Genomic DNA, 21,688 nt, shown 5'->3' on the forward strand with positions numbered 1-21,688 from the left:
TTTATTAGAAAAAAAAGTTGGAATCATCAGCTATAACAAAAGAGACAAATAACAACTTAAATACCAGAGACCAAGACAGCATGACTGCATCATCACTTAATCATTCTGAAGGAGGAGAGTACATTCAAAAAACAAAAAGAAGGAGGTGCGGCAGATTTGATACAAGAATGACATTTCATCTCTTAAGCCTGCTGTAGCTTTGAATAAGGTGGAGTAAAGTAGCAGGGAAACACACTATCCCATGGAAGAAGAGTAGCAGCATCACTATGAGCAAATGGGAGTCAAAAGGAAAAACATTCTTTTTTTTTTTTTGCAGGAGTTTGTAAACAACCACATCATCCCACATGGCTGTGTGGCAATGGTCGGTACTTTCCGATCCAAATCACATGTCCAGTCTGGACTGGGAAGAAGGAAAGAGAAACTTGCTGGTGCACTGGTTCGCCGTCTTTTCTGCTTTAACAGCAACTCTTGTTAACCATCTTTCAGAGGGGAGTAAAGGCTTCAGTTTGCAGCATAAATTTACTACTTTAGTGCAAAAGACAAGATCGGGAGGTACTTTGTAGGGAACAGATATCTTTAGATATTTACACACTGAAAAATGAACAATAACAAACCGACAATATCTACAGTTTCATTCCAATGAATCTTTAAATTGCATATATGACATTACTTCTCTTGTCATGTGAGGACCTATCAGAAGTTACCCTGTAAGTTAAATGACTGAGAATATTTTAAATCCTACCACAGTGCTTTATATCTCTGAACCACAGGGTAGGCGTGGTATGATGAGTGTCAGCTTTTTGACATCGTCTTTGGCCAAAGCTCCGAGCTAACTGTGCTCTTCAGACGTGAAAAACAACAGCATGAAAACAGGCCTCCAGCACCGACATGAGTTTGACACAAACAATCTCAGTTTCTTTAAAAAAAGAAGAGAAAAATGCTTTGATACTCTTGTGTTATAGCCACGTGAGTCAGCGGCTGCTAGGTAACTAATCCAGAGACTGAGCGACGCTGACCACTCAGCTCACACATTCCTGAGAGATTTTTATTTTTTTTTAAATTTCCTGTTGGACAAAAATATAATCCACCTACTGAGGAGGGAACTGGACAGATGCTACACTGGGAAACTTCTGCAGAATAATTACTAAACAAACTGGCTTGCAGATATCTGTGAACAATACCACAAACTGAAGTTTACCAATCCACAGTCAGGTTGTCGTGGTTACAGTGTCTTACAAAAGACTCCTAATAAATACTTTTTACATTCTTCGACAAATCTGGTCCACAAAGTGAAAAATGGCAATCAAAGACAAACATAAAAACAAATACATGAGAAAATGCAACATTTTAACTGAGTAAACACGCACATCACTAAGATCTGAGGGGTTTTTTTGAAAACCAAAAAGATCTCAGTGGACTGATCTGATTTGTCACTAGATATAGGAATCTTGTTTATACATTGATTTCCCTGAGATTATTATGCTCAGACTCTTTTTCAAATAACCCAAGAATTTAAAATAATCTTTTTTATAAATCATCTTTTTAGATGCAATCATTGGCAAATAAAGTGTTGACTTAGAACAAACAGCATCAAGTATAGTTTTGAGGTGTGTCAGATGTGTTCAGGAGATTTATTCTGGTACTTCCCTAAATCCTCACAGGCCTCTCACTGAGCTTACTTTATAGGCGTTTAGTGCAGGTGTCTTTGTGAGTTCCACGGCTGTGTAGGAGTGTAGTGCTTACAGTGCAGTAGTGCGTATGCTCGGTTGTAGGGGAGGAGACAGTTCTGTGTATCACTTCCCTCCTCCTTTGTTTCATTGTGCACATTCATGCGACACCTGTTCTGTGTCTTTACAAGCAGATGTGTCACAGTCTCAGACCAAGTATCCCTGTCTGAGATCATCTGGTGTCACAACTGCTCTCCTCACACTCTCACCAGGGCGCGGGCCGCCGCCACGTTTGGTCGCCGAGTGGACCGTCCTCCAGTCTCTTGAGGGGAGCGCTTTGGAGGGCGGAGCTCCAGATGAGGAAACTGCAGAGGCTGTGGTCTTGGATAAATCAGGCTGCTCGCTGGGCTCCATGACTGTGTTAATGACTGGGGAGAGAAAAGGAATTTTACTTTTAACTAGTTATTCTCTCTTTCATTTTATAGACAATGACTAATAACATTTATATGAACAATTCTTAAGGGAAGGTTGACTCACCCTCAAGTTGACGTTGAACTCTCCTGAGTTCTTTCAAGATAGACGTGATTTCCTGAAACACAGATGAGCCGTTAATCTCAGCAAGTAAAAAACTGTAATAAACCTGAGGACAGATAACTTACATCACCAACCTTGTTGGAGGTTTTTACAACCGGAACTTCAGTTTCAGAATTAACCTTGGTCTCGATATCTTGCCAGATATCCATCCTGTCCTGGAACAGTACCCTGCACATAAATTGTCATATTGAAGTTCTGGCTTCTTACTGCGCTTTTTAAAGTGACAATCAAAAGCCATCTTCAGACAGTGAAAATGCTGAACTTAGCTCAGCTGTCATCACATTAGTTCCACGACAACACAGTGTTGCAGAAACACGGCAGAGCGGGAGCTTCACATACACACATACACACAGTCACACACACACACACTGTCACACACACACACACACACACACACACACACACACACACACACACACACACACACACACTCTCCTGACGCCGTCTCTCTGTTACCACCTGCGATGACGGTACAGAGGGGGGGATAACTTTGTCCCCCATTACGCCTCTGCAACATTCGGATTGAAGTGGAGCATAAAAAAACGCTGTTTGACAGGGCAGGCTGAATAAGGCTGCTGTGTGAGGGGATCAGAGTGCACAATCATTTCAAAGCCTTGAATTTGGGACTTAGTGTTAAAGATTACAACCATTTAAAACAGACACATTTGTTCTCTCTGATATCTGTTTTTGTCTTGATCAAACTAAAGAGTTTGACTCACACTCGCAACAGAAACTCAAAACCCAAACGTATATCTGAATCTCAGTCTTCTTAATCCCACACCGCCTGTCGGACTGTAAATATGTGTGAGGCTCACTCCGATGCATTACTTTAATAAGATTAATGGCTCAGTGCTGTCTGGTTATCAGACAGGATCATTTCGGTTTTTCAATGCACCCCCCAATTCAGCAGGGGGACAAAGGATGTGTCTGGAGATGTGTTTGATGAAGACATTACTTGATTTTGTCGGCGAGTTGCTCAGTGTTCTCTTTGATGGCCAGGATGACCTGAGACACTGGATTCAGCATCAGATTGTCCGCGGTGACCTAGAGGAAAAAAATAACAACAAACAAACAAACATGACTTGACTATGATCCCTGAGATCGCGAAGGACGAATGGAAATGCAGAAATGCAACATATAGGTGTCACACCTCGTCTCTGCATAGATCACGCTCCCTGGAGTTTTGTGCACGGTCACTGGAGCTCTGGTCAGGTTCCTTTGTAGACGTAGAACCAGGTGGGACTCTCTGGTAGTTTAATCCAGCTTCTGGTATATGATGAACCAGCTGCAACACAATCAGAGACAGGAGAAAGTGTTCGATCAATAAAGGACCAACATAGAGAGATGGATAGTCTCTCTGCTGTTAAGGTAAAGACACACAGCTTATGTTTTGTCATTTAAAGGGAAACATGTTTAGCTTTTTTTTTTAATTGCTCATTATGTCTAATGCCGCTCTGTGATGTTGATGATGTACTTATTGTAATTTGAATTAGTGATTTTGAACTTAGTGATTTTGACTGATTGAATTTCATAAACTGTTAAAAAAAACATGAAAACGTAACTAAAGAATCTACAAATTACAAACACAGACAAATTGTTCCTCTTTCAACATAAACATGTTATTTTTTTAAATGAAGAAAAAACTAATCTCTGACGCTTGAGTGTTTGAGATGAGGCATCATAAGCCCTCAAAATGTGGAGCGCTGTCGTGCCCAGCACTACATGAACAGAGGCTGTAGTCCTGGAGGCAGAATCCAACCCTGGCCGTTCGCTGCATGTCCTCAACCCCACTCGCTCACTCTCCCTGAGTTCAGCTGTCCTCTATAATAAGAATAATAATAATAATTATAATAACAACAATAAAAAAAAGCCCTGGGGTGTACCTGTTCGTGGGCGGTCACTTTAGAGATGGGTGTGCCACTCTCCACTCCGGGGTTTGGTGGATCACCGTCACCAGCCACATCATGGATCTCTCTGGCTAAGATGGCTAAGTCTTTAGCCAGGTCTTGACTCAACCTAGAAGGAGGGAAATGTGTTTTAAAAAAAAAAAAAAACACCTGAAAGAAATAAGAATCCTGTACACATTTATGTATTCATGGACAAAGTTAAGCACAGACATTTTCCTGGTATTCCATTTTTAAAAACGTTGTACAAATTACCCCCCCCCCCCCCAAAAAAAAAATATACATATATACACACAACATACATACATATATATATATATATACATATATATATATATATATATATACACATATATATATATACATACATATATATATACACATATATATATACATATATACATACATATATACATATATATATATACACATATATATAGATACATATACACACATATATATATATATATACACACACATATATATATATACATATATATATATACACACATATATATATATATACATATATATATATATATACATATACATATATATATATATATATATACATATATATATATATATACATATACATATATATATATATATATACATATATATATATATATATAAAAGATGGTATTAGCTCCTTTGGGTATCATATTAGCATATAGCATATCCCCTACCGTGCAATCTCAGCACTGTGGTTGGACCAGTTGTGGTAGGTTTCTCCCTCCTGGTTCTCATCCTCAGAATCTCTGCCGCGGGCTGTGGGACGCAGCGCGACCACGGGCTGAGGCCGGGGCCGCTGCTGATTGCGTGCGCTGTTGGAAGCTGAGGAAGGTTGGGAGCGTTTGGGTTTAGGAGTGCTCTGGTTTGAGTCGTACTCTTCGTCTGAGGTAGAGGCATAGTCGGAGCCTTTCTGTCGTCTCCTGGAGCCTTTGGCGTCGTGAATTGGTTTGAGTTTTATAATGGTGGTGATTGAACAGTCGAGAAAAACAGAGGAGAAAGAGATACCATCAAAGAATACAGGAAAGAGAAAAAAAAACACCTCTAATGTCTTTGCTGTCACCATAATCCTTCCCAGAACTAGAGGCCGAGATGTTTCTGTTGGAGTGCTCATTTCTGCAGTTACACTGAATCAGAAAGATCATTTTTAAATCCAATTAAAGTATTTCATGATTTACAAGCAGAGATGAGCACTTGACTTCTACAGTAAAGGATCTAAAGGTCAGTTTAATGAAGACTGATGTTAGTCACATAAAGCACTTTCATGTGGATTGTTATCTTCATAATAGATACTGAATTCTCATTCATGGACACAGATTGCAGCAGAACACTGTGAAGATGTTTGAAGAAAAGCTTTTAGTAGAGGTCCAATCCAATAGGTCTTTTCTGAGTCCAACACAAGTCATGGGTGCACGGTGTGTGAGCAGTGAAGGGTTGAACCCACTCTGACCTTACTTCAGATAGACTCTGCCTCTCCTGTTATACCCCTTCTTTTTTTTTTTTTAACCCAACCATGTTGCTAACCTGTAACCAGTTAAACTTGATGACTGTGAGATGTTCCATTATGTGCTTTTTTTTTGCATTTCACAACTTGTCGAGTCTTTTGTTGTCACTATCCCAACTTTTTTTTTTTATTTTTTTTTTTTTTTAAAGATGTTGTCTGCATCAGTCTGGAGTTCAGATTTGGCATTTCATAACAAGAAGTCTTTTCGACATGTTGTCTCAGTGCAAAGTCCGAAGAAATGTGAGTTTCCACATTTATTGCAAATAATCCCGATCTGGTTTTATTTCAATTTTTGACAACGTCCCAATATTTTTGAATGTTAGGGTCGCAGATGATTTAATATTATGTGTACACATGTAAATGGCCAGAGGCCTGTACAATGAAGGAAATAAAACAGGGTATCTTTCAGTTTGTGCATTCACACAACCTATTATTCAAATCAACCAGACTGCCATCAGCAGATCGTAAATAAGAAGACGTTTGAGGCGACTGTGGTCGCGTGGTTAGCTTGCACACCCCGTACAGAGGCTGTAGTCCTCACAGCGGGAGGCCCTGTTGCTACTTTTGTCCTCTCCCTCCTCCAGTTTTGACTAAATCCACTGTCCTCTCTCTCCAACAAAAAAAGTCTGAAAACTGGTAAAAAAAAAAAAGAATAATATAAAAATAAAATAAAGAATGTAAATACATACTGGAGACTAAAATCTCACAGCTGCAACAAGACACGCACAAACGGGGACTATTTCAGAAAGTCTTTTGCAAAATGGGTCTAAGTGATAAACTGCCGTCTTTACTCTTCCCATTAAATGACTTCTTTTCTCATGTACGACGTGTCTGACAGTTGACGTCGGGGCGCAATTCACATTCAGAACAAATCCTGAGAGCTGCCAGTAAAACGGGTCTCCAAGACACAAACCGAACAGGACTCAACAGCAGGACCACGTCCACCTCACTTCTCTCTGAAGGGTCAGAGCACTGAGGTGAAGGAGGGCTCTGATCCCTGCATGTTACAGCTGCTCTGAACGTGTGGTTGTCGCCTGACGTTGTGCGTTTTCTTTGTGTGTTTTGTGCGTATATACTGTTCTCTGGTGGGTATTGTCTGTTGGACTGATACATGGGGACGATAAAGTCTCGCTGTCCAGTGTTAAAACTATTATGTTAGTGTTATTGATAAAGGTGAAAAAGAAGAATCTATGCCCCAATGGAAAAAAAAGAAGCTGTACAACAAATACAACCCAGGGGTTATTTCCTGAAACAGAGAGTTAACTGAAGATCATGTTGGAATCAAACCAATTCACCACTAGGATCGACTTCATGAGCTTGTGACACTTCAAGCTAATGCATTTTTTTTTTTTTTTAACAAAACTCGATTTGACTTGGGTGGGAGTAAACGGTTGAACCAAGGATGTGAAGATATTATATTCCAGAACAATCAGTTTTTTTTAAACAGTGTGATACTCACTTGCGGTGCTGCTGGTGTACTTGGCACTACTTGAACGCGCTCGAGTGACGGGCGTGTCTTTGAGCGCGGCTTTCTGCGACCTCTCGACCGGCTTCAGCCCTGGAGCGTTGGTCCTGGAGGACGCCTCGGTATCGCTGGGCGTGTTGAACGAACTCGTCCGCTTCCGGGGCATCGCTAGCATATCCAGCCGGGACAGTTTCTTGTTTTCCTGGGGTTGCTTCGCCTGGGCGTTAAGTGCTTCCTGGTACAGCCTGTCTGTCTCTGTGCCCTCGTTGTCTGAAACCTCTCCCAGGCGAGCCCGGCGGAGCATGGATGCTCGGGTGGGTCTCGGGGCCGACAGGCTGTTGGCGCGGGTTAAAGCCTGGGACGCTCTGGAGGTCTTTCCGTCCTCCTTCTGAAGGGGTACCGTGTATTTCTTGCGGGTTTGGTGGTTGTACGACTCCTGATCGGAGTGCGGTAGGCTCTGAGGGTCGTCGCTCAGGTCTGTGGAGCCAAGTTTCCCGGCGCTGCGTCGCAGTCCAAGTGGTCGCCTAACAGGATCAGTCTTACTGCTACTGTCTTGAGAGCGACGCTTAATTAACGGAGTGGACTGCTGACTCGAGCCCTGACTCGCTAAACTAGCTGAAGACGTCTCCCTGTGTAAGCCACTAATGGAGGGTTTTTTACTCAGTGTGGTTGGCTTGGTCTTATTGCTCCGCTGGCTGATTGTGCTCGAGGTGTCCACATCAGATTCCCCAGAAAGAGAGTCAGCTATTGGAGACGGTGTTTTTTCCGACTGACCCGAATGGAGTTTAGCCTCCAGTACGGCCAGAACGTCCTCCGTGTCCTTGAGGAAAGAACGAGTGTCCTGATTGCACGCTCCCTGGAAAGAGTCGAGGTCCGTGTCTCTCTGAACGGGCTGGCTGGAGATGTTGGGAAGTCTGACGTTGCTTGGCCGCTCCTTGGTGAAGCTCTCTTGTCTAATTAATGGGGACACAGTGCGCTCTTTGGACTCTGGACTCTGTCTCTCCTGGTCCAGGACGGAAGCTGACATACCAGGTTTGACTTTCACAGAGTCCTGATTGTTTCTTGCTTTGGTCATGGTAGCTGTTGAGAATGTTTTGGTTATTTTCTTTTCAGTCCTGGGAGTGTTTGATTTTAAACCTTGATGTTCAGGTTTTGACACAACGTCCCCTGACCCGATGTAGAAGGACGTAGACTTGACTGGGAGTCTGGGTTTGTCTTCGGTTTTTGTCTTTTCTGAGTCTGACAGCGGTCTCCTTCTTTGATCTACGATGGAGCCGTCGTCGGACCTGCTGGTGTCACTCAGACTGTCGGGCTCTACGTCATCCTGCACTGATAACCTGTGAAGTTCATCCGGAGACCTCGAGACCATCACGCTGTCCTCTCCCACATTAAACGTCAAATGCGGATCATAGTGAACGTGAATGCTGGGAGTGGGCATGGCGCCCTTCTCCGCCTGCGCGGCCTGGGGTAAGACGCGCAGAGCTCTTTCGGAGTCAGCGCTGTTGTTGTGCTGTCGGTTGAATGTGGCCTTGTGGACGATGGTTCCGCGTGCTAAAGGGAAACAGTTTTATGCATATTAACCACACATGCTGAAACTGAACATCATTCATATTCATTCGGGCGTCTCATTATCATTTCAAATAGAACCATGTCTCGTCAGCGTGGCTTACCCCCTCCTGACAGCTCCATCTGGGAGGGAATGTCAAAGAGGCCAGACGAGGGTCCGGAGTCTGTGTAGCTGTCTGCCAGGCTGGCCCAGCAAGACATCCACTTAGGAGCCCCTTGTAACACTCCACCTGCCGACTGACCCTGCAAGAGAAATCATACAACTCATCAAAATCTCATGAAGGAAAAAAAAAAAAACAATTCAAAGGAGGCAATTACAATTAATTCTTCAATAAAAAACCAGTTCAAATAGATTAAAGAGACCACACATTAATCCCTTTTGTGATTTTTCTTGTTATTTAGTTAAACTGTCCCCGAAATAAAAAAAAAGATTCTTTGATTTTGGTTAGAAAGAAAACGGTGAAGCACCCAGAACCTGTGAGGAAAGATGAGCCGCATGTAGAAAATCATTCAGGAAAATCACCGAAGAAAAAAAAAGAAAACATCCCGAGAGAGAAAATCAAGGCAGCAATGGATTGTACTTGTGTAACTTGTGGTTACATTTTGGAGATTAATTGACGTGTATTAATTGACACGAGAATGAGTGATTATTCCCGGCCATCTCTGAGTAGGAAGGGTTACCTTCACCAGAAACTGTCCCTGCCCTGGAGCTGGCCTCACCTCCCCACCGCTACTCTGTCTATGCTGTGTCCTGCTCTGAGTAGTTACAGGCCTAAATGCTGAAGATGTTTCTGCTTCACTCTGGTTGGTTCGCTCTGGACTCTCAAAAACACCAAATACCTGTCAGGAACAGAGCAGTGTAAGTTGATGACAAAGTGGGACAGGCAATGTTTGTTGAATATGAACTTTTGCACCGTCAAGGAGAGAAAACTTTTAAATTCCAAACTTTTTTCCCCCTCTCAGTATCGTGTTGTAAATATTTTCATGGCATCAACTTCCCCTTAGGCGTTTGTATGAACAATAGGGAACTTGCCTGGCTGATCTTTTTCCGTGCCTCTTCTATCTCTCTGTCTTGAACGTCTGCTTCAATTGTGTAGGTCCCTGCGTCACTCAGACAGTCGTCGTCTTCATTTCTGGGGCTGGTTTGGGGACTTTTGACTTCCGCACTCTGAGATGCCGGGGGCATCACAGGGGGCTTGAGGGGAACAGACTGACGGATTGGAGAGGAAGTCTGAGGCTGGTAAGACGAAGGTGGACTAAAGTGGGAATGTGCAGCTGTCTCCGTTTTGTTAATCTCTTTTTTAGCCGCTGCGGGAGAAACAAATGTATTTTTGTCCCACGTCGCGGAAGACGGCAGCTTCGTCTGTTTGTGCAGTTCAGCACTAAAGTCCTGGGCAATTTTAGATCTCCGGCCCGCGCTGCTAAAGGGCCTCATAGGAACAGATGTTGAGGAGCGAGAGGTGAAGCCAGTGCTGATTCGGTCCTCCGTCTTCTCCCGACGCAGCGAGCCGGCTCTTTGAGGGCCCGTGGAAGCGGGGCCCTTCAGGGGGATGGTGTATCTTTGGGTTGGGGGAGTAGCAGGGACTCGAGCTACGACTTGTCTCTCGTCTGCGGGAATCGAGCTCTTCCTTGGCCTCTCCTGCTGGACCTTAAGGGCTGAGGGTTCAGGTGGGGATTGGTTGTTGGTGAAGGACTGCGATCTCTTCTTTCTCGGGCTGTCATCAAAGAATTCAATGACAAAAGCTTGATGAGGCTCGGCCTTGTCGACGCTCGAAAGGGACTGAGACTCCGGTGGAGAGGAGTGCCCTTTAGAATCACAAGTGGTGTATTGATGTGATAGGGAGGCTCTTAGAGGTTGTGGAGACACCTGCGTCCCAGTCTGAAGTTCTGATTGAAGGAAATCATTTCCATTGATGGCAGAATCACTGTGAGTGCCATCCTCACGGTTTGCTAATAAAGATAAGACCACAAGATAGCCTGAGAGTTAGTAATCAAACTGCAATCAAAGCTAATGTTGGTAAAAAAATTTAAAAAAAAACTCACCGTTGGTACTATGACGTAATGGATCACTGTTTGAGCTGTACATGTCCTCAGCCTGCGACCTCCTCCTCATCATGCTCGCGTTGCTTTGAACCAGCCAATCGGCGACTTTGCTTTCTGCTGACATGACCTCCGTTGGCGTGGTGACCTCTGGGGATGGAGGATTGGGCGGCTGGCGGAAAGAAAACTTGGTGACGTGGTCCTTGATCTTCATTTTCCCTGGCATACATTCGTCAAATTCAATGGTGAAAGAGGCGTGGCTTTGGACCACGGGGGGCGTGGGTGTGGAGGAGACACACCGAGTGGGATCTGGAGTGTCCTTCGTGGGAACCTCGTGGACCTGCGTTTCAGATTTTTTTGCGGGTCGCTCCTGCAGTTCTTTAGTTGGGATCTCAAAGTAGCTGGGCTCCCGGCGGTAAGAGAACATGGACTTGGCCTGACTGTCGGACAGAGAACCGTTGACCGCATGTTCTGTTGGAGGTTAGAGGTGGTGACAAGACAGCAGGACACAAGCATCAGTGATAGTTCCTTATATCTTAATCCACTGACAGATTCAATTATAGAGTAGGATTTTCATTTCTGCACTGATGGAAAAAAAAAAAAAAAAAAAGTCTGATTTTAATGTGGCCTTTTGCTGGAGGATTGCTCTTGCTACAGTGCTGTGATGATGCTCACAGTCAAAAACCACACCCACCCACTGCACCATTGCTTCTCCGTTACCCTCTGGTTGACGATACAGATCCGTCAGATACAACAGAGTACGATTTAAAAACAGTCTAATCCCCACAGCCATCAACACTCTAAACAATATGTAATCATGAACGGAAATAGATATTTGTACTTTTTCAGAAACGTGTTATATGTGTGTTTGTGAGTATGGTGTCTCCCTGCCTGTACTGTGAAAAGGAATTTCCTCGTGGGGACAATAAAGTAACTAACCAACTAACTGATTGGGATACAATGAAACTGAATCTGAAACTTAGAGCCATGTTGTAATAGGGACAAAACAACTCCACCAGTTTGTCTTTGGGTGCCAGTTGGACGTGGGCAAACACCACTCCAGGAGCTGAGAGTCCAGCGGAGGGTAGCTAAGCGGGAATAATCTGTTTCAGCCCAGGCAACATGAGGAAAACAATCCCCCCCCCCCTCCCCAGCAGCTTTGAGAGACATAATCCATCACGAGGCAGCCAGGCACTGCCCACTGGCTTGGTAGGTACAGCCTGGTTGACTGTCTACAGAGACCTGCCTTGAGCCCAACACCATCAATCTGTCAGTGACCCACGACGAGCATCAGAGAGCAGTGTCAGAGGTATCATGTCACTGTACATTAAGATCTAATTCACTGATGTGAAAACACATCTGCAGTACAACATCTGATTTGACTGAAAGACATAAATACTTGATTATAATTATGTCTGTGGTCTATTGGAAACTACAAGACACGTTCTCTGACCTGGAGATCCATGTTCTGGAGATTTCTCCCCTCTGTTCTGCCCTTTGTTGGCGGGGTCCTCATCCTCCCCCCACCAGGACGGCTGGCCGTAGAGCGGAGTGGGCTTGGATATCGGAGAGTCCGTTACACCTAGCAGAAGGACGCACAAACACAAGCACAAATGCAGACACACGATTACAATTAGGCACATGGATAACACCGAGGCACGGGGTGCACTGAGAGAAAGTGCCCCGCGAGAACTGAATTTATACCGCCTGGTTGATGGGTGAGGCTATAAGTTTATATGAGTCACATGTTAAGGGTATGTTGTGACTGGCGTCAGCCTTGCAACAACAAAATGTTGCACAATATCGAAGCTTAAAAGAACCTGGTGTTGCATTGCTCTTGGATTTGAACTTTTTACCGACACATTCCCATAATGCAGAAAGAGAGAGAGAGAGAGAGAGAGAGAGAGAGAGAGAGAGAGAGAGAGAGAGGAGGGGGGGGGGTGAGGGGCAAACAGTGAAGGCCACTGTATCACAAGCAACAAAAACATAATCCTTCTCTAGTAAATGAGGACAAAGCTAATCCTCATTTTTAAAGAAGACGCACACATTTTATAGAAGGTGTAGGACAGCGTCTACATCTGAAGTAAGGCCTCTTGTAGTTAGTGTTGCAGTTTTTTTGTAAATGTCGTTTTATCTAAACTCCTGGGCTGAGACAGAAATTACCCTGGTGAGTTGTCCGACATGCATTCCAGCCGCTGGCTTGCCAGTCCACACAGCCTATATGGCACTCTTCAGATAATCCAGACACCGATTACCGGCCTGATACGTCGGCTAAACAAGCTTTTTAAATAGTCAAGCCTCCACAAAAAAAAAAAATCCAAAGCATCAACAACAGCAGTTCAAGGCTGTTGCCCAGGACACACAATAAGACATCAACACAGGGAGCAGAGCAGCAGAGTGGCATGTTACTAAATACCATTCTCATTACCCCGATCCTCTCCTTTTAGCCAAAGGAAACATGGGAGAGTGTGACTGCTGTAGTGGACACAGCACTGCGCCCGTGTGTTTCTAAAAGACATTAAGAGGCTCACCAGTTAGAAGGCTCAACCAGAATAATGTAACACTCAAAAGTGCAGTGTAGGATTGTAAAGGTTGCCTCTTAACTTAGTCATATACTAACAAGGTTTCCATTTGGAAAGTGATTTTTTTTTTGGTCATCATCACACTACCAAGGAAACTTACTTCCAAAACATTAGTCGACTGAGTGAGTCACAACACAGTCAAAAAAAAAAAAGGTTAAAAAAAAAGAAAGTCTGGGGAGGTTTTCAAATCACGCGGTGCCGTGTGCAGTGTAAACGTGAATCATCCATGTCATGTCACACTAAATATTTCACAGCCACAGGTCATAGCAGAGTGTCGAAGGCCTCACTGAGTCCCACACTGTACTAGGGAAGCGTCCTGCCCTGGAGACAGCTGGAGGACTGGACACACTCCACATCCTGTACAGCTGCAGGGACAAAAAACAAGCAAGAGAGAAGTGCGCCGCTCTCTCGGCCCTTCCACTGTCAGAATTTCACACAGAATTTAAAAAAAAAATAAATAAATAAAAAGACGTTAAACATCCGATCCAGAAGTAAAGAAAAAAATAAACAAGAACACTTTAACTCCAAACGTCAAAGTTAACCATTTTAAATCAATTCAGCAGAAATGTGCGGGTTCATTCTCTGTTCCATTCTACCAAAAACTCCTTCTCTTCCTGTCACTGTACATTAAGTGAGACAGCCGAGGATACTTTAGTTATCTCATCGGCGGAATGGGTCACACAAAGACAGGATGCTGCGGTGAGCATGTTCAACACGAGAGTCTGCAGTCACAAGTTTACAGAATCACTGCGCTGAGCTTATATCTGCATGACTTACGCCACGCTGAAATTGTACTACGAGACTTGTTCTTGTTCAGCTCAATGACTTGTTTGTAAGGCTCTCTGCGGGACGTGAATGTAGTGCTGGGAAAGTCCTATTTTAGGCACCAGTTGTAGTTTCAGGGGCGATTGTGCGGCAGAAGGCACGAGAATTGAGAATTGCTAAATCAACAACAGCTGTGGCGGGTTTTGTCAGTATGAATGAGCTTCATTCACTGCCTACTGCTGTTGAACTACCAATTCTCTGACTGTTTCACTGTTTTCTTCACTGCAGAGCAGGATTTACACAAGGCCCAGAGGGCCTGACTGCAACTGGCTTTAACACTGCAATAAATCCACCACCAGAAAAAGCCTTCTTTTTTTTTTTGTCAACCTAAAGCCATGACACCTCTGTAAGTCTTCTACGACACGTGACGTGTTCAACCATCATCAGCACGTTTGGCAGCACCCCACCTCTCGTCAGCACTCAGGCATGGCCGACAGAGATAAGACTGCTTGTCCTTAACTTTTCACCCCTCAGCTTGTCTGGCAAGCTCTCACTACTGTTTACTCATCCTGCCAACCCTGGGCTCGTGAGGATCTATTTCTTTACTGACACCGGCCTCAGCCTCTCTGCTCTGCCTAATCCCACACCGGGGATGCTCTTAATAAAAGAAGACATGAACGCCTTATCGAGAGATCTAAAGCGAAAAGTCACGCAGCTCCGAGAGATACAGACACTTCCTCTTCTCTTTGTGTGTGTGGCGAACACAGTATTCAAATCCTCTTTAGTTTAAACGGTTCCTCTCAGGTGACAATCAACTTGTTATAAAACCTGCAGCTTTACTTTTACTATGGTGTGTTGTGATGGCATGGATTCAGACGAGGAGGTTTACCTGTAAGAGACTGGGCTTTTCGCTCAGCTCTGTCCTGTTGTTTTATATTGGAGCCTTTGCTCTTCTCTGAGCTCTGCTGCTTTTCCTTTGCCTTGGCCTCCAGAGCTTTTACACCAAGCTGTAACTGGCTTGTGTACTTCTCATGCTGTGTGGGGAAAAAGACAGGAGGAGAACAAGGTGTGATAACAACCACTACAGCTGTAACTTTCATCAGACATACAGCACACAGTGTAAGGAAGATCATCGAATGAGGACTTCAGCTCAGTCTTAATAATAGAGAACTTTAAAACAACTTTTTTACATTAAACATCCAATTAAAAAGTGATTATTCATGACATAGGGATGCCTATAACTGTGTGTGTGCAACACTGTGAGGTGTCTATTTCTCCAGGTTTTGGTTACTGAGGTGAGTCTGAAGGCTTCAAATTCTACAGATAGCGCATTCCACGTTTCCATGAAAGAAGCAGAAAATATTTATGTATAATATATGTTATAATATTTATTATATTTTATATACCGTAAATTCCGGACTATAAGCCGCTACTTTTTTCTCACACTTCGAGCACTGCGGCTTCTACTCCGGTGCGGCTAATGCATGGATTTTTTATGGGGGACAATGCCGGAAAAACATTTGACTTCGTCACGTTGGATCTTAATATCAGTCATTTTGCGCTTCATGCACGCACCTCATGATGGAAAACACACAGAGAAATACATATGATGCAGTTTTCAAGTTAAAGGCGATCGACCTGGCTGTCAAAGAAGCTAACAGAGCTGCTGCACGTTAAGATGACACTGACAGCGACAACAGAGACTGAGGAAGTGAGTAATGAAGTCATTCTGAGGCAGTGAATGGATGGACTTTTTCTTGTGAAATATATTACGGTCATCTTTTTCATCAGCCGTGTTACAGACACCGTCGGCTAGGCTTCGTATTGTAACGGTTCATGTTGTAAAGTCAGTAGTTGATAATGTATTCATAATTCCGATTATGTGGAGAGTCAGTGAATGCACCAGCGAGAACGTGTTGAGTGGCTGTATGAGAGAACGCTGGGGGAGAGAGTTGGATTGTTGCGGCAAGTTATGTGTTGCTCTCTGCTGTAAACGGCGTGGTCACGGCCGACAGTGATCGGGTTATTAAAAGTTATTATTTGAACGCTCTCGTCGTCCTTTAACGTCCGTACGGACGCTACAGTATTTGCGGATGTTACCGGTAGCCTACGTCTGTGTAAATAGCTCTTGTTATAGCGTGGACACCTGCGGCTTATAATCAAGTGCGGCTTATATGTACAAATACATTTATTTACTTATTTTTAGCCGGTGCGGCTTATATCCAGGTGCGCTCAATAGTACGGAATTTACGGTATATATATATATAAAAGCTAAGAGCAAAGATACTGTCCATTAGGCAGTAAATTCAATCTACTTTAACACTCAGACACAAGTTATCCAATTAGTTTGAAGGCTAGTGAGCTGATACAGACAGTAAAGTAGCAGAGACAGGGACTCGACAAGATAATGTCACAAACAAAGCAATCACATCATATATCATTTCCCCTACTGAAAATGTCAAATAATTTTTGATGAATTCAGAAAAAAAAAAACACAAAAAGAATTATGACAGAACTTTGTAGTTTGAAGTAAAATTTCTGGAAGTTTTCACACAAAGCGTTGAGGTCGGTTGCCTTTGCTCAAACAGGCCATTTGGAGATTGTCCCTTTGTGACATCACAAATGGCAGTATAACTGCTGTGTGGAAACGGGGCTTAAGCCACAGCCCACTCCAGAGAGGGGCGTGGTCATACACAGCTCATTTGCATTTAAAGCTACAAAAACAGCCCATTCTGAGAGGGGCTGAAATAGAGGGCTTTAGCATAAAAAGACTTTGACTTACTTTAAGAGCTTCTTCTGGTACTTTGTGCTGACTCCTCTCCAGAATATAAACATGAGCATGTGAACAAGGAGTTAAAGTAAACAGACAGAACCGTAAAAAAGACATTTGATAATACACTGTTTTCTATTCTTTCGTGTCAGGCTCAGGGATGTATCTTCACTAAAGACGTTTGTTGTCTGAGGGATTGTAAGGACAAGATGCCGACTCAGTGAGAATTCTTCCGCTGAGTTTCCCCTCATGCCTAGTTTTCACCTTTTCTCAGAAGCAGGTCAAAAGTGTCTTTTTCTACTGCTTGCATATAGTTAAGCGCTGACTACGCTATCTTACCTACGTTTCAAAATTCTGGAGTTTTCTTCTTTAGGGGTCAAAGGGTGCAGGAGATTTTCCGTCGACGGTTGACCATAATCTAAAACCCCTGACTGAAAACCAGAGGGGATTAACATGCCGATGAAGCTAAAGACCACAGAGGGTAAAAATGAAAAAAGCTTTTTTTTTTTTGGTTGGGTGCGGTGGGGGGCTGAATACCAATCTTGAACTGAAGACACGAAAGTCAGAATGACATGAATCACACGATCAAGGTTAAGCCAAACACGTGACTGACATTATCATGAATAGCGAAAAGAAAAGGATATCATAACCAAAGCGGATGACATCAGAGAGCTTGAGGGTGATGTACGTCTGGTCTGGGATCCTTAGGTCGTTGACAAATGTCTGCAAGAGAAAAGAAAACAACATTGAACTCCCTTATTTCCACTGTTTATTAATGAGCCAATGTGGTGACTAACAGGTGAAGGCTCTCTAATTCCTCGTGGCACGGGCCCAGGTTCTGTAAGGTGCTTTACAAACAGCCCTTTTCCCATCGAAAGTAAATCCACCAGCACACTGAAGAGATTATGTTGTTACGCAAATGTAAAAGGGAGAAATGCCTCCATGAGGAGAGATGGAAGTCAATTCGATCCGTTTTCTGTGCTCGTATGGGGATCAAGTGACCCCGACAACTAACGAACCGAGGGACAGAGATTATCATCACATCACTAAAAATGAAGAGGGGAAGCTGGAAGTACACAGAGCAGTGAGTGGAGGAGACTAATTGGGGATAGAGAAAGAAAAGAAACGTTGGATTTCAGTTACAAGTCTCTGCACTGTTTTGCTCTGATTAATTTGGCGGCAGTTACCGAGGCCAAACGAAACACTCTCTGAGAACAATGAAGGGTTTCTCCCACTGCTCAACTCTGGGTTTTAGTGGGATAATCGTGAATTGAAGTGGCAACAGAGCAGTAGGGTGGGGGGGGGGGGGGGGGAGAGAAAGAGTCAAAAGGAGCTCCAGAACAGCAGGAAAATCCAGTCCTTTAAAAAAAAAACCCTGTTCTCCCGTCTCTGGCACACTGAGAGGTATGTGGTTGGGTCTTTAGGGAGCCCAGAGTCCGGCTCCTTTATCTCGCTCTTCTGACACTGCAGATGGACTCACTCACCCCGTTCAAGCTGCCCAGGTCCTTCACCATGTGCTCGTCTCTGTTCGGGTCATAGTTGATCACAGCGTGTTGTTTGTCCACACTGCGAGACTGCATAAAGAGAAAGCAAAGTCTTTAGAGCACAAACACTGTGACGGTCTCCAACAAGTCAAAGAATGTCTCAAAAGTATTTAAGTACAGGAAAAGGTGTTTCACATAGGAGCCTTCTTCAGTGCGTTCATTTAAACCTTAGACTGGCTGAGACTCTCTTCAGCAGTAATCATTAACAGAATGATATATTCCGACAGTCCGACCTGTGCCCCCCCCCACACGTCATTCCCCCACTCTCTCTCCCTGATTTCAAACTCTATTCACTGTCCTATCTCTACAATGACGGCACACAAATCCCAAAACTAAATCTTAAAAAAATAAAAATAAATAAATAAATAAAAGGTAACATTTTCTAGTTACTTTTTTCCTGTTGTTACATAAACTCTACATCTTTGGATTTGGCACCATAAGTAAGACAAGAGAAGGTATTTTAGTTGAGTTAGTTGTTAGTTAGTCGAGTTGTTAATCAATAAGGCGTATTTGGTGTTTCAGTCTCGTGAATTAGAGGTATGAAGTATTTTCCTACTTTGTGTAAAAAAAAAATCACTTTTTAACAGAGTCAGAAAAATGTCCTGCAAAAAAAAAAAAAAAAAAAAAAAAAAAAATTGCCTTCCAACTTTACACCAATCGACGCTCCTCGTCTAAAGACTTGGCCTGCAAAGCTCTGGTCACTGTGAACGTTTCACCAAACGAAAAAAAACCCTGCGTTCACCAACGAGGCGCCGACTGTACCGTGTGATTCAGAAAGACTCGCTCTCTCTGCTCATTAGTTGCTCTGGGCCCCCTCGTCACAGAATGATCAAAGATTGAAGACGACGGATGAACTCAGGGCTTTGAATGGTCCATTGACAGACTCTTCCTCACCGCCTACGTATTGATGAACAATACAAACATCTCCAGTGAACACTTCAAATATACAGGTCTATCAGCCTGTTTACTTTACCTCTGATTGGGTTCAAAATGCTGCCAAACATTCCTACTTTGATGACCTTTAGCTTCACTTTTCTGCTTTATCACAGCGCTAGTTCTTTTTTTCACACTGGGAAATAATAAGAGCTCGAAACTAGACACAGACATGCATCGTCGTTGTGGGAGGCTTCTCGTCTAAGTACCAATCCTGATTAAGAAACCGAAAAGAGAATAGTTGTCATAGAAAGGCCAAACATTCAGGCCTTTAGCGACGGTATTTGATCTCATATACGCTCAACCTCTGAAACAGAATACTCATGTTACAAACATTTCACTTTGAATGGAAAATTGCGTTGAGCTGCAAACAGAAAAACACAAGATTAAAGGGTTGAAGTCAATTTGGAGCCGAGGCGAGCTGTGTGTGCCAAGTCAGGGAGCGATCCTGAGCACACTTTAGTAGACAAATAAAAGACTCTGCATGTTTGAGACAGCTCGGAGAAGCTGAGGGTTTTTTTTCCCCCTGGATCCAGCTATGCCTAAATGTGGACATGAGCAACTTTTTAATCTAACCGGCCTCTGTGGTAACATTCCCCTTTCGCTGGTTTAAATTCAGAGTGAGCAAAAAAAAAAAAAAAAGTGGCAGAGAGAGGGTTATACAAAGACAACAGAGAATTATGTTAATGGCAGAAACTGCATGAGGAAACAGCACAGTGGAATGCTCAGCTATGTTTTCACTCATTGTTTGAAAGGCTGGCAGGAGGCAACTCTGTGTAGAGGCGCTGTCACTGAGTTACACAGAAACGCACACATGAAGCGTGCATCCTCCCACTGCTGTTTCACACATTTCTGGGACGAGCTGTCCCGTCAGATATCTGTAGAGGTACATTTTTTGACACATCGCAGTGAGCTCATGGACACGAGACAGAGTGCAAACACAAACACACACACTCCCCCGTCACCGTCAGTCGTCCTCTTAAACAAACAAAGAGTCACACACCTGCAGCATTAGTTCGCAATCATCCCGGCCGACGAAGATCATCTCCCGTGGCAACCGGTGGCGTGTGCCAGAGCTGCTGACCAGGAACCATGATGTCACGCTCATGTTGGGGCCACGAGTCAGGATCCTCTTTGCATCCTGGGAAAAGACTGCGTTATAATATGTATGACCAATTTGACCAGGTAGACTTCTAAGTCTGGTAAACCACGTGGGCTGAAAGACTGAATAAAGAGGCATGTACGAGCATGATGTACGTTCAGGTGTCCTAAAAAAAGCTGCTGTTGTGACAGCATGATTCAGTTTGGAGATTACTGGGTGGAAGTCCTCTGTCACCTTAAGTTGGACCTGTTTATACAACTAAATCCGGTTTGACTGTGAATTTCTATGGAGATGATTCTTTGAATTAACACCCTGAAGATGTTTTCAGCGTCAGACAGGTTAGAGACACACAGACACAAGTATCAATGGCGGTTTCAGTACGTCAACACAGTCAACACACGTTTTCTTTCTTTGTTTAAAACCAGACAGCTGATATAAACCACGATATATAAAGTGTGACTGTTCAAAGAAGCATGCTGGGAAACTTGTTGCTGAGTGTGAGCTCGCGAACAAACCCAAACTTCCACAGCCTACCTTTTTACTTCCTGTAACCTTGGCGACCTAAACATTGTTGCCATAAACATAGTTTATATCTTTATTTACAACATGATTATTGTCTCGACATGGCAGCACTTAAATCGTGTAACAGCGCAGACTTCTTTAGTCTGTCGGTGACACAGAGGTTGTTAGGCTAATGTTTGTGAGCCCACGGACACACCGAAACAAGATTTGGTTTTTTTTGTTTTTTTTCATCGGTTTGCTCCCGGCAGGATTTACCTTTAACGCCTTCTCGGTCTTACTCCTAACTGAAGCCAGTGTTTGACGTCCTACGAGGGAAGAAAATCGACGACCAACATGTATTAGCAGAGCACCAGGTAACACCGGACAGGTAAATGTCGATCACACGCCCTCTTCTTCTTCTTCTTCTTCTTCCTCTGGGAATGACAAGCGGGTGAAACTCTCCTCCAACGCCTCTCCTGCCGACACGGTGACGTAGACAGACATGTCCCATCAAACGATTTACGAGTGAGAGCTGGGCGGTGCAGTGAGGTAAGAGCTCTCGCTCTGTATGTTTTCTAGCTGCTGCAAATACCCGGCGAGGGAGGAAAAAGTTGTTGTAACTCAACAAAACAAAACTAACCTAACAAACATTACATAGGATAAGTAGCGTTGTGAAAATATCCAGCGTGGTTACTGTATTATTTTATGGAATACCAGGTTAAAGTATTATTTATGGTAT

General features: G+C 43.6%; 2 protein-coding genes across 2 annotated transcripts in view; both read right to left on the reverse strand.

Annotated features, from left to right (window-relative positions):
* Positions 1 to 198: 198 nt before the first annotated feature.
* cep170ba (centrosomal protein 170Ba) lies at positions 199 to 21,492 on the reverse strand. The gene is made up of 19 exons (XM_079370013.1): positions 21,226 to 21,492; positions 20,350 to 20,487; positions 18,354 to 18,443; positions 17,514 to 17,592; positions 16,882 to 16,940; positions 14,989 to 15,133; positions 12,206 to 12,334; positions 10,756 to 11,223; positions 9,746 to 10,662; positions 9,394 to 9,552; positions 8,817 to 8,955; positions 7,141 to 8,697; positions 4,855 to 5,107; positions 4,145 to 4,277; positions 3,412 to 3,546; positions 3,217 to 3,305; positions 2,336 to 2,429; positions 2,205 to 2,256; positions 199 to 2,095 (listed from the first exon to the last, which is right to left on the reverse strand). The coding sequence occupies exons 2-19, from the start codon at positions 20,452 to 20,454 to the stop codon at positions 1,875 to 1,877; spliced, it is 4,824 nt and encodes a 1,607-aa protein (XP_079226139.1). The 5' UTR covers positions 20,455 to 20,487; positions 21,226 to 21,492; the 3' UTR covers positions 199 to 1,874.
* siva1 (SIVA1, apoptosis-inducing factor) overlaps positions 18,555 to 21,688 on the reverse strand; it is a 59,478-nt gene continuing 56,344 nt past the window's right edge. Inside the window, exon 5 of the mRNA XM_079370008.1 lies at positions 18,555 to 18,565. The gene's annotated coding sequence lies outside the window, so the exon portion shown is untranslated. The remainder of the gene's footprint in view (positions 18,566 to 21,688) is intronic.

Source organism: Symphodus melops (genome assembly GCF_947650265.1).
Source record: "Symphodus melops genome assembly, chromosome: 19".
Lineage (NCBI taxonomy): Eukaryota > Metazoa > Chordata > Actinopteri > Labriformes > Labridae > Symphodus > Symphodus melops.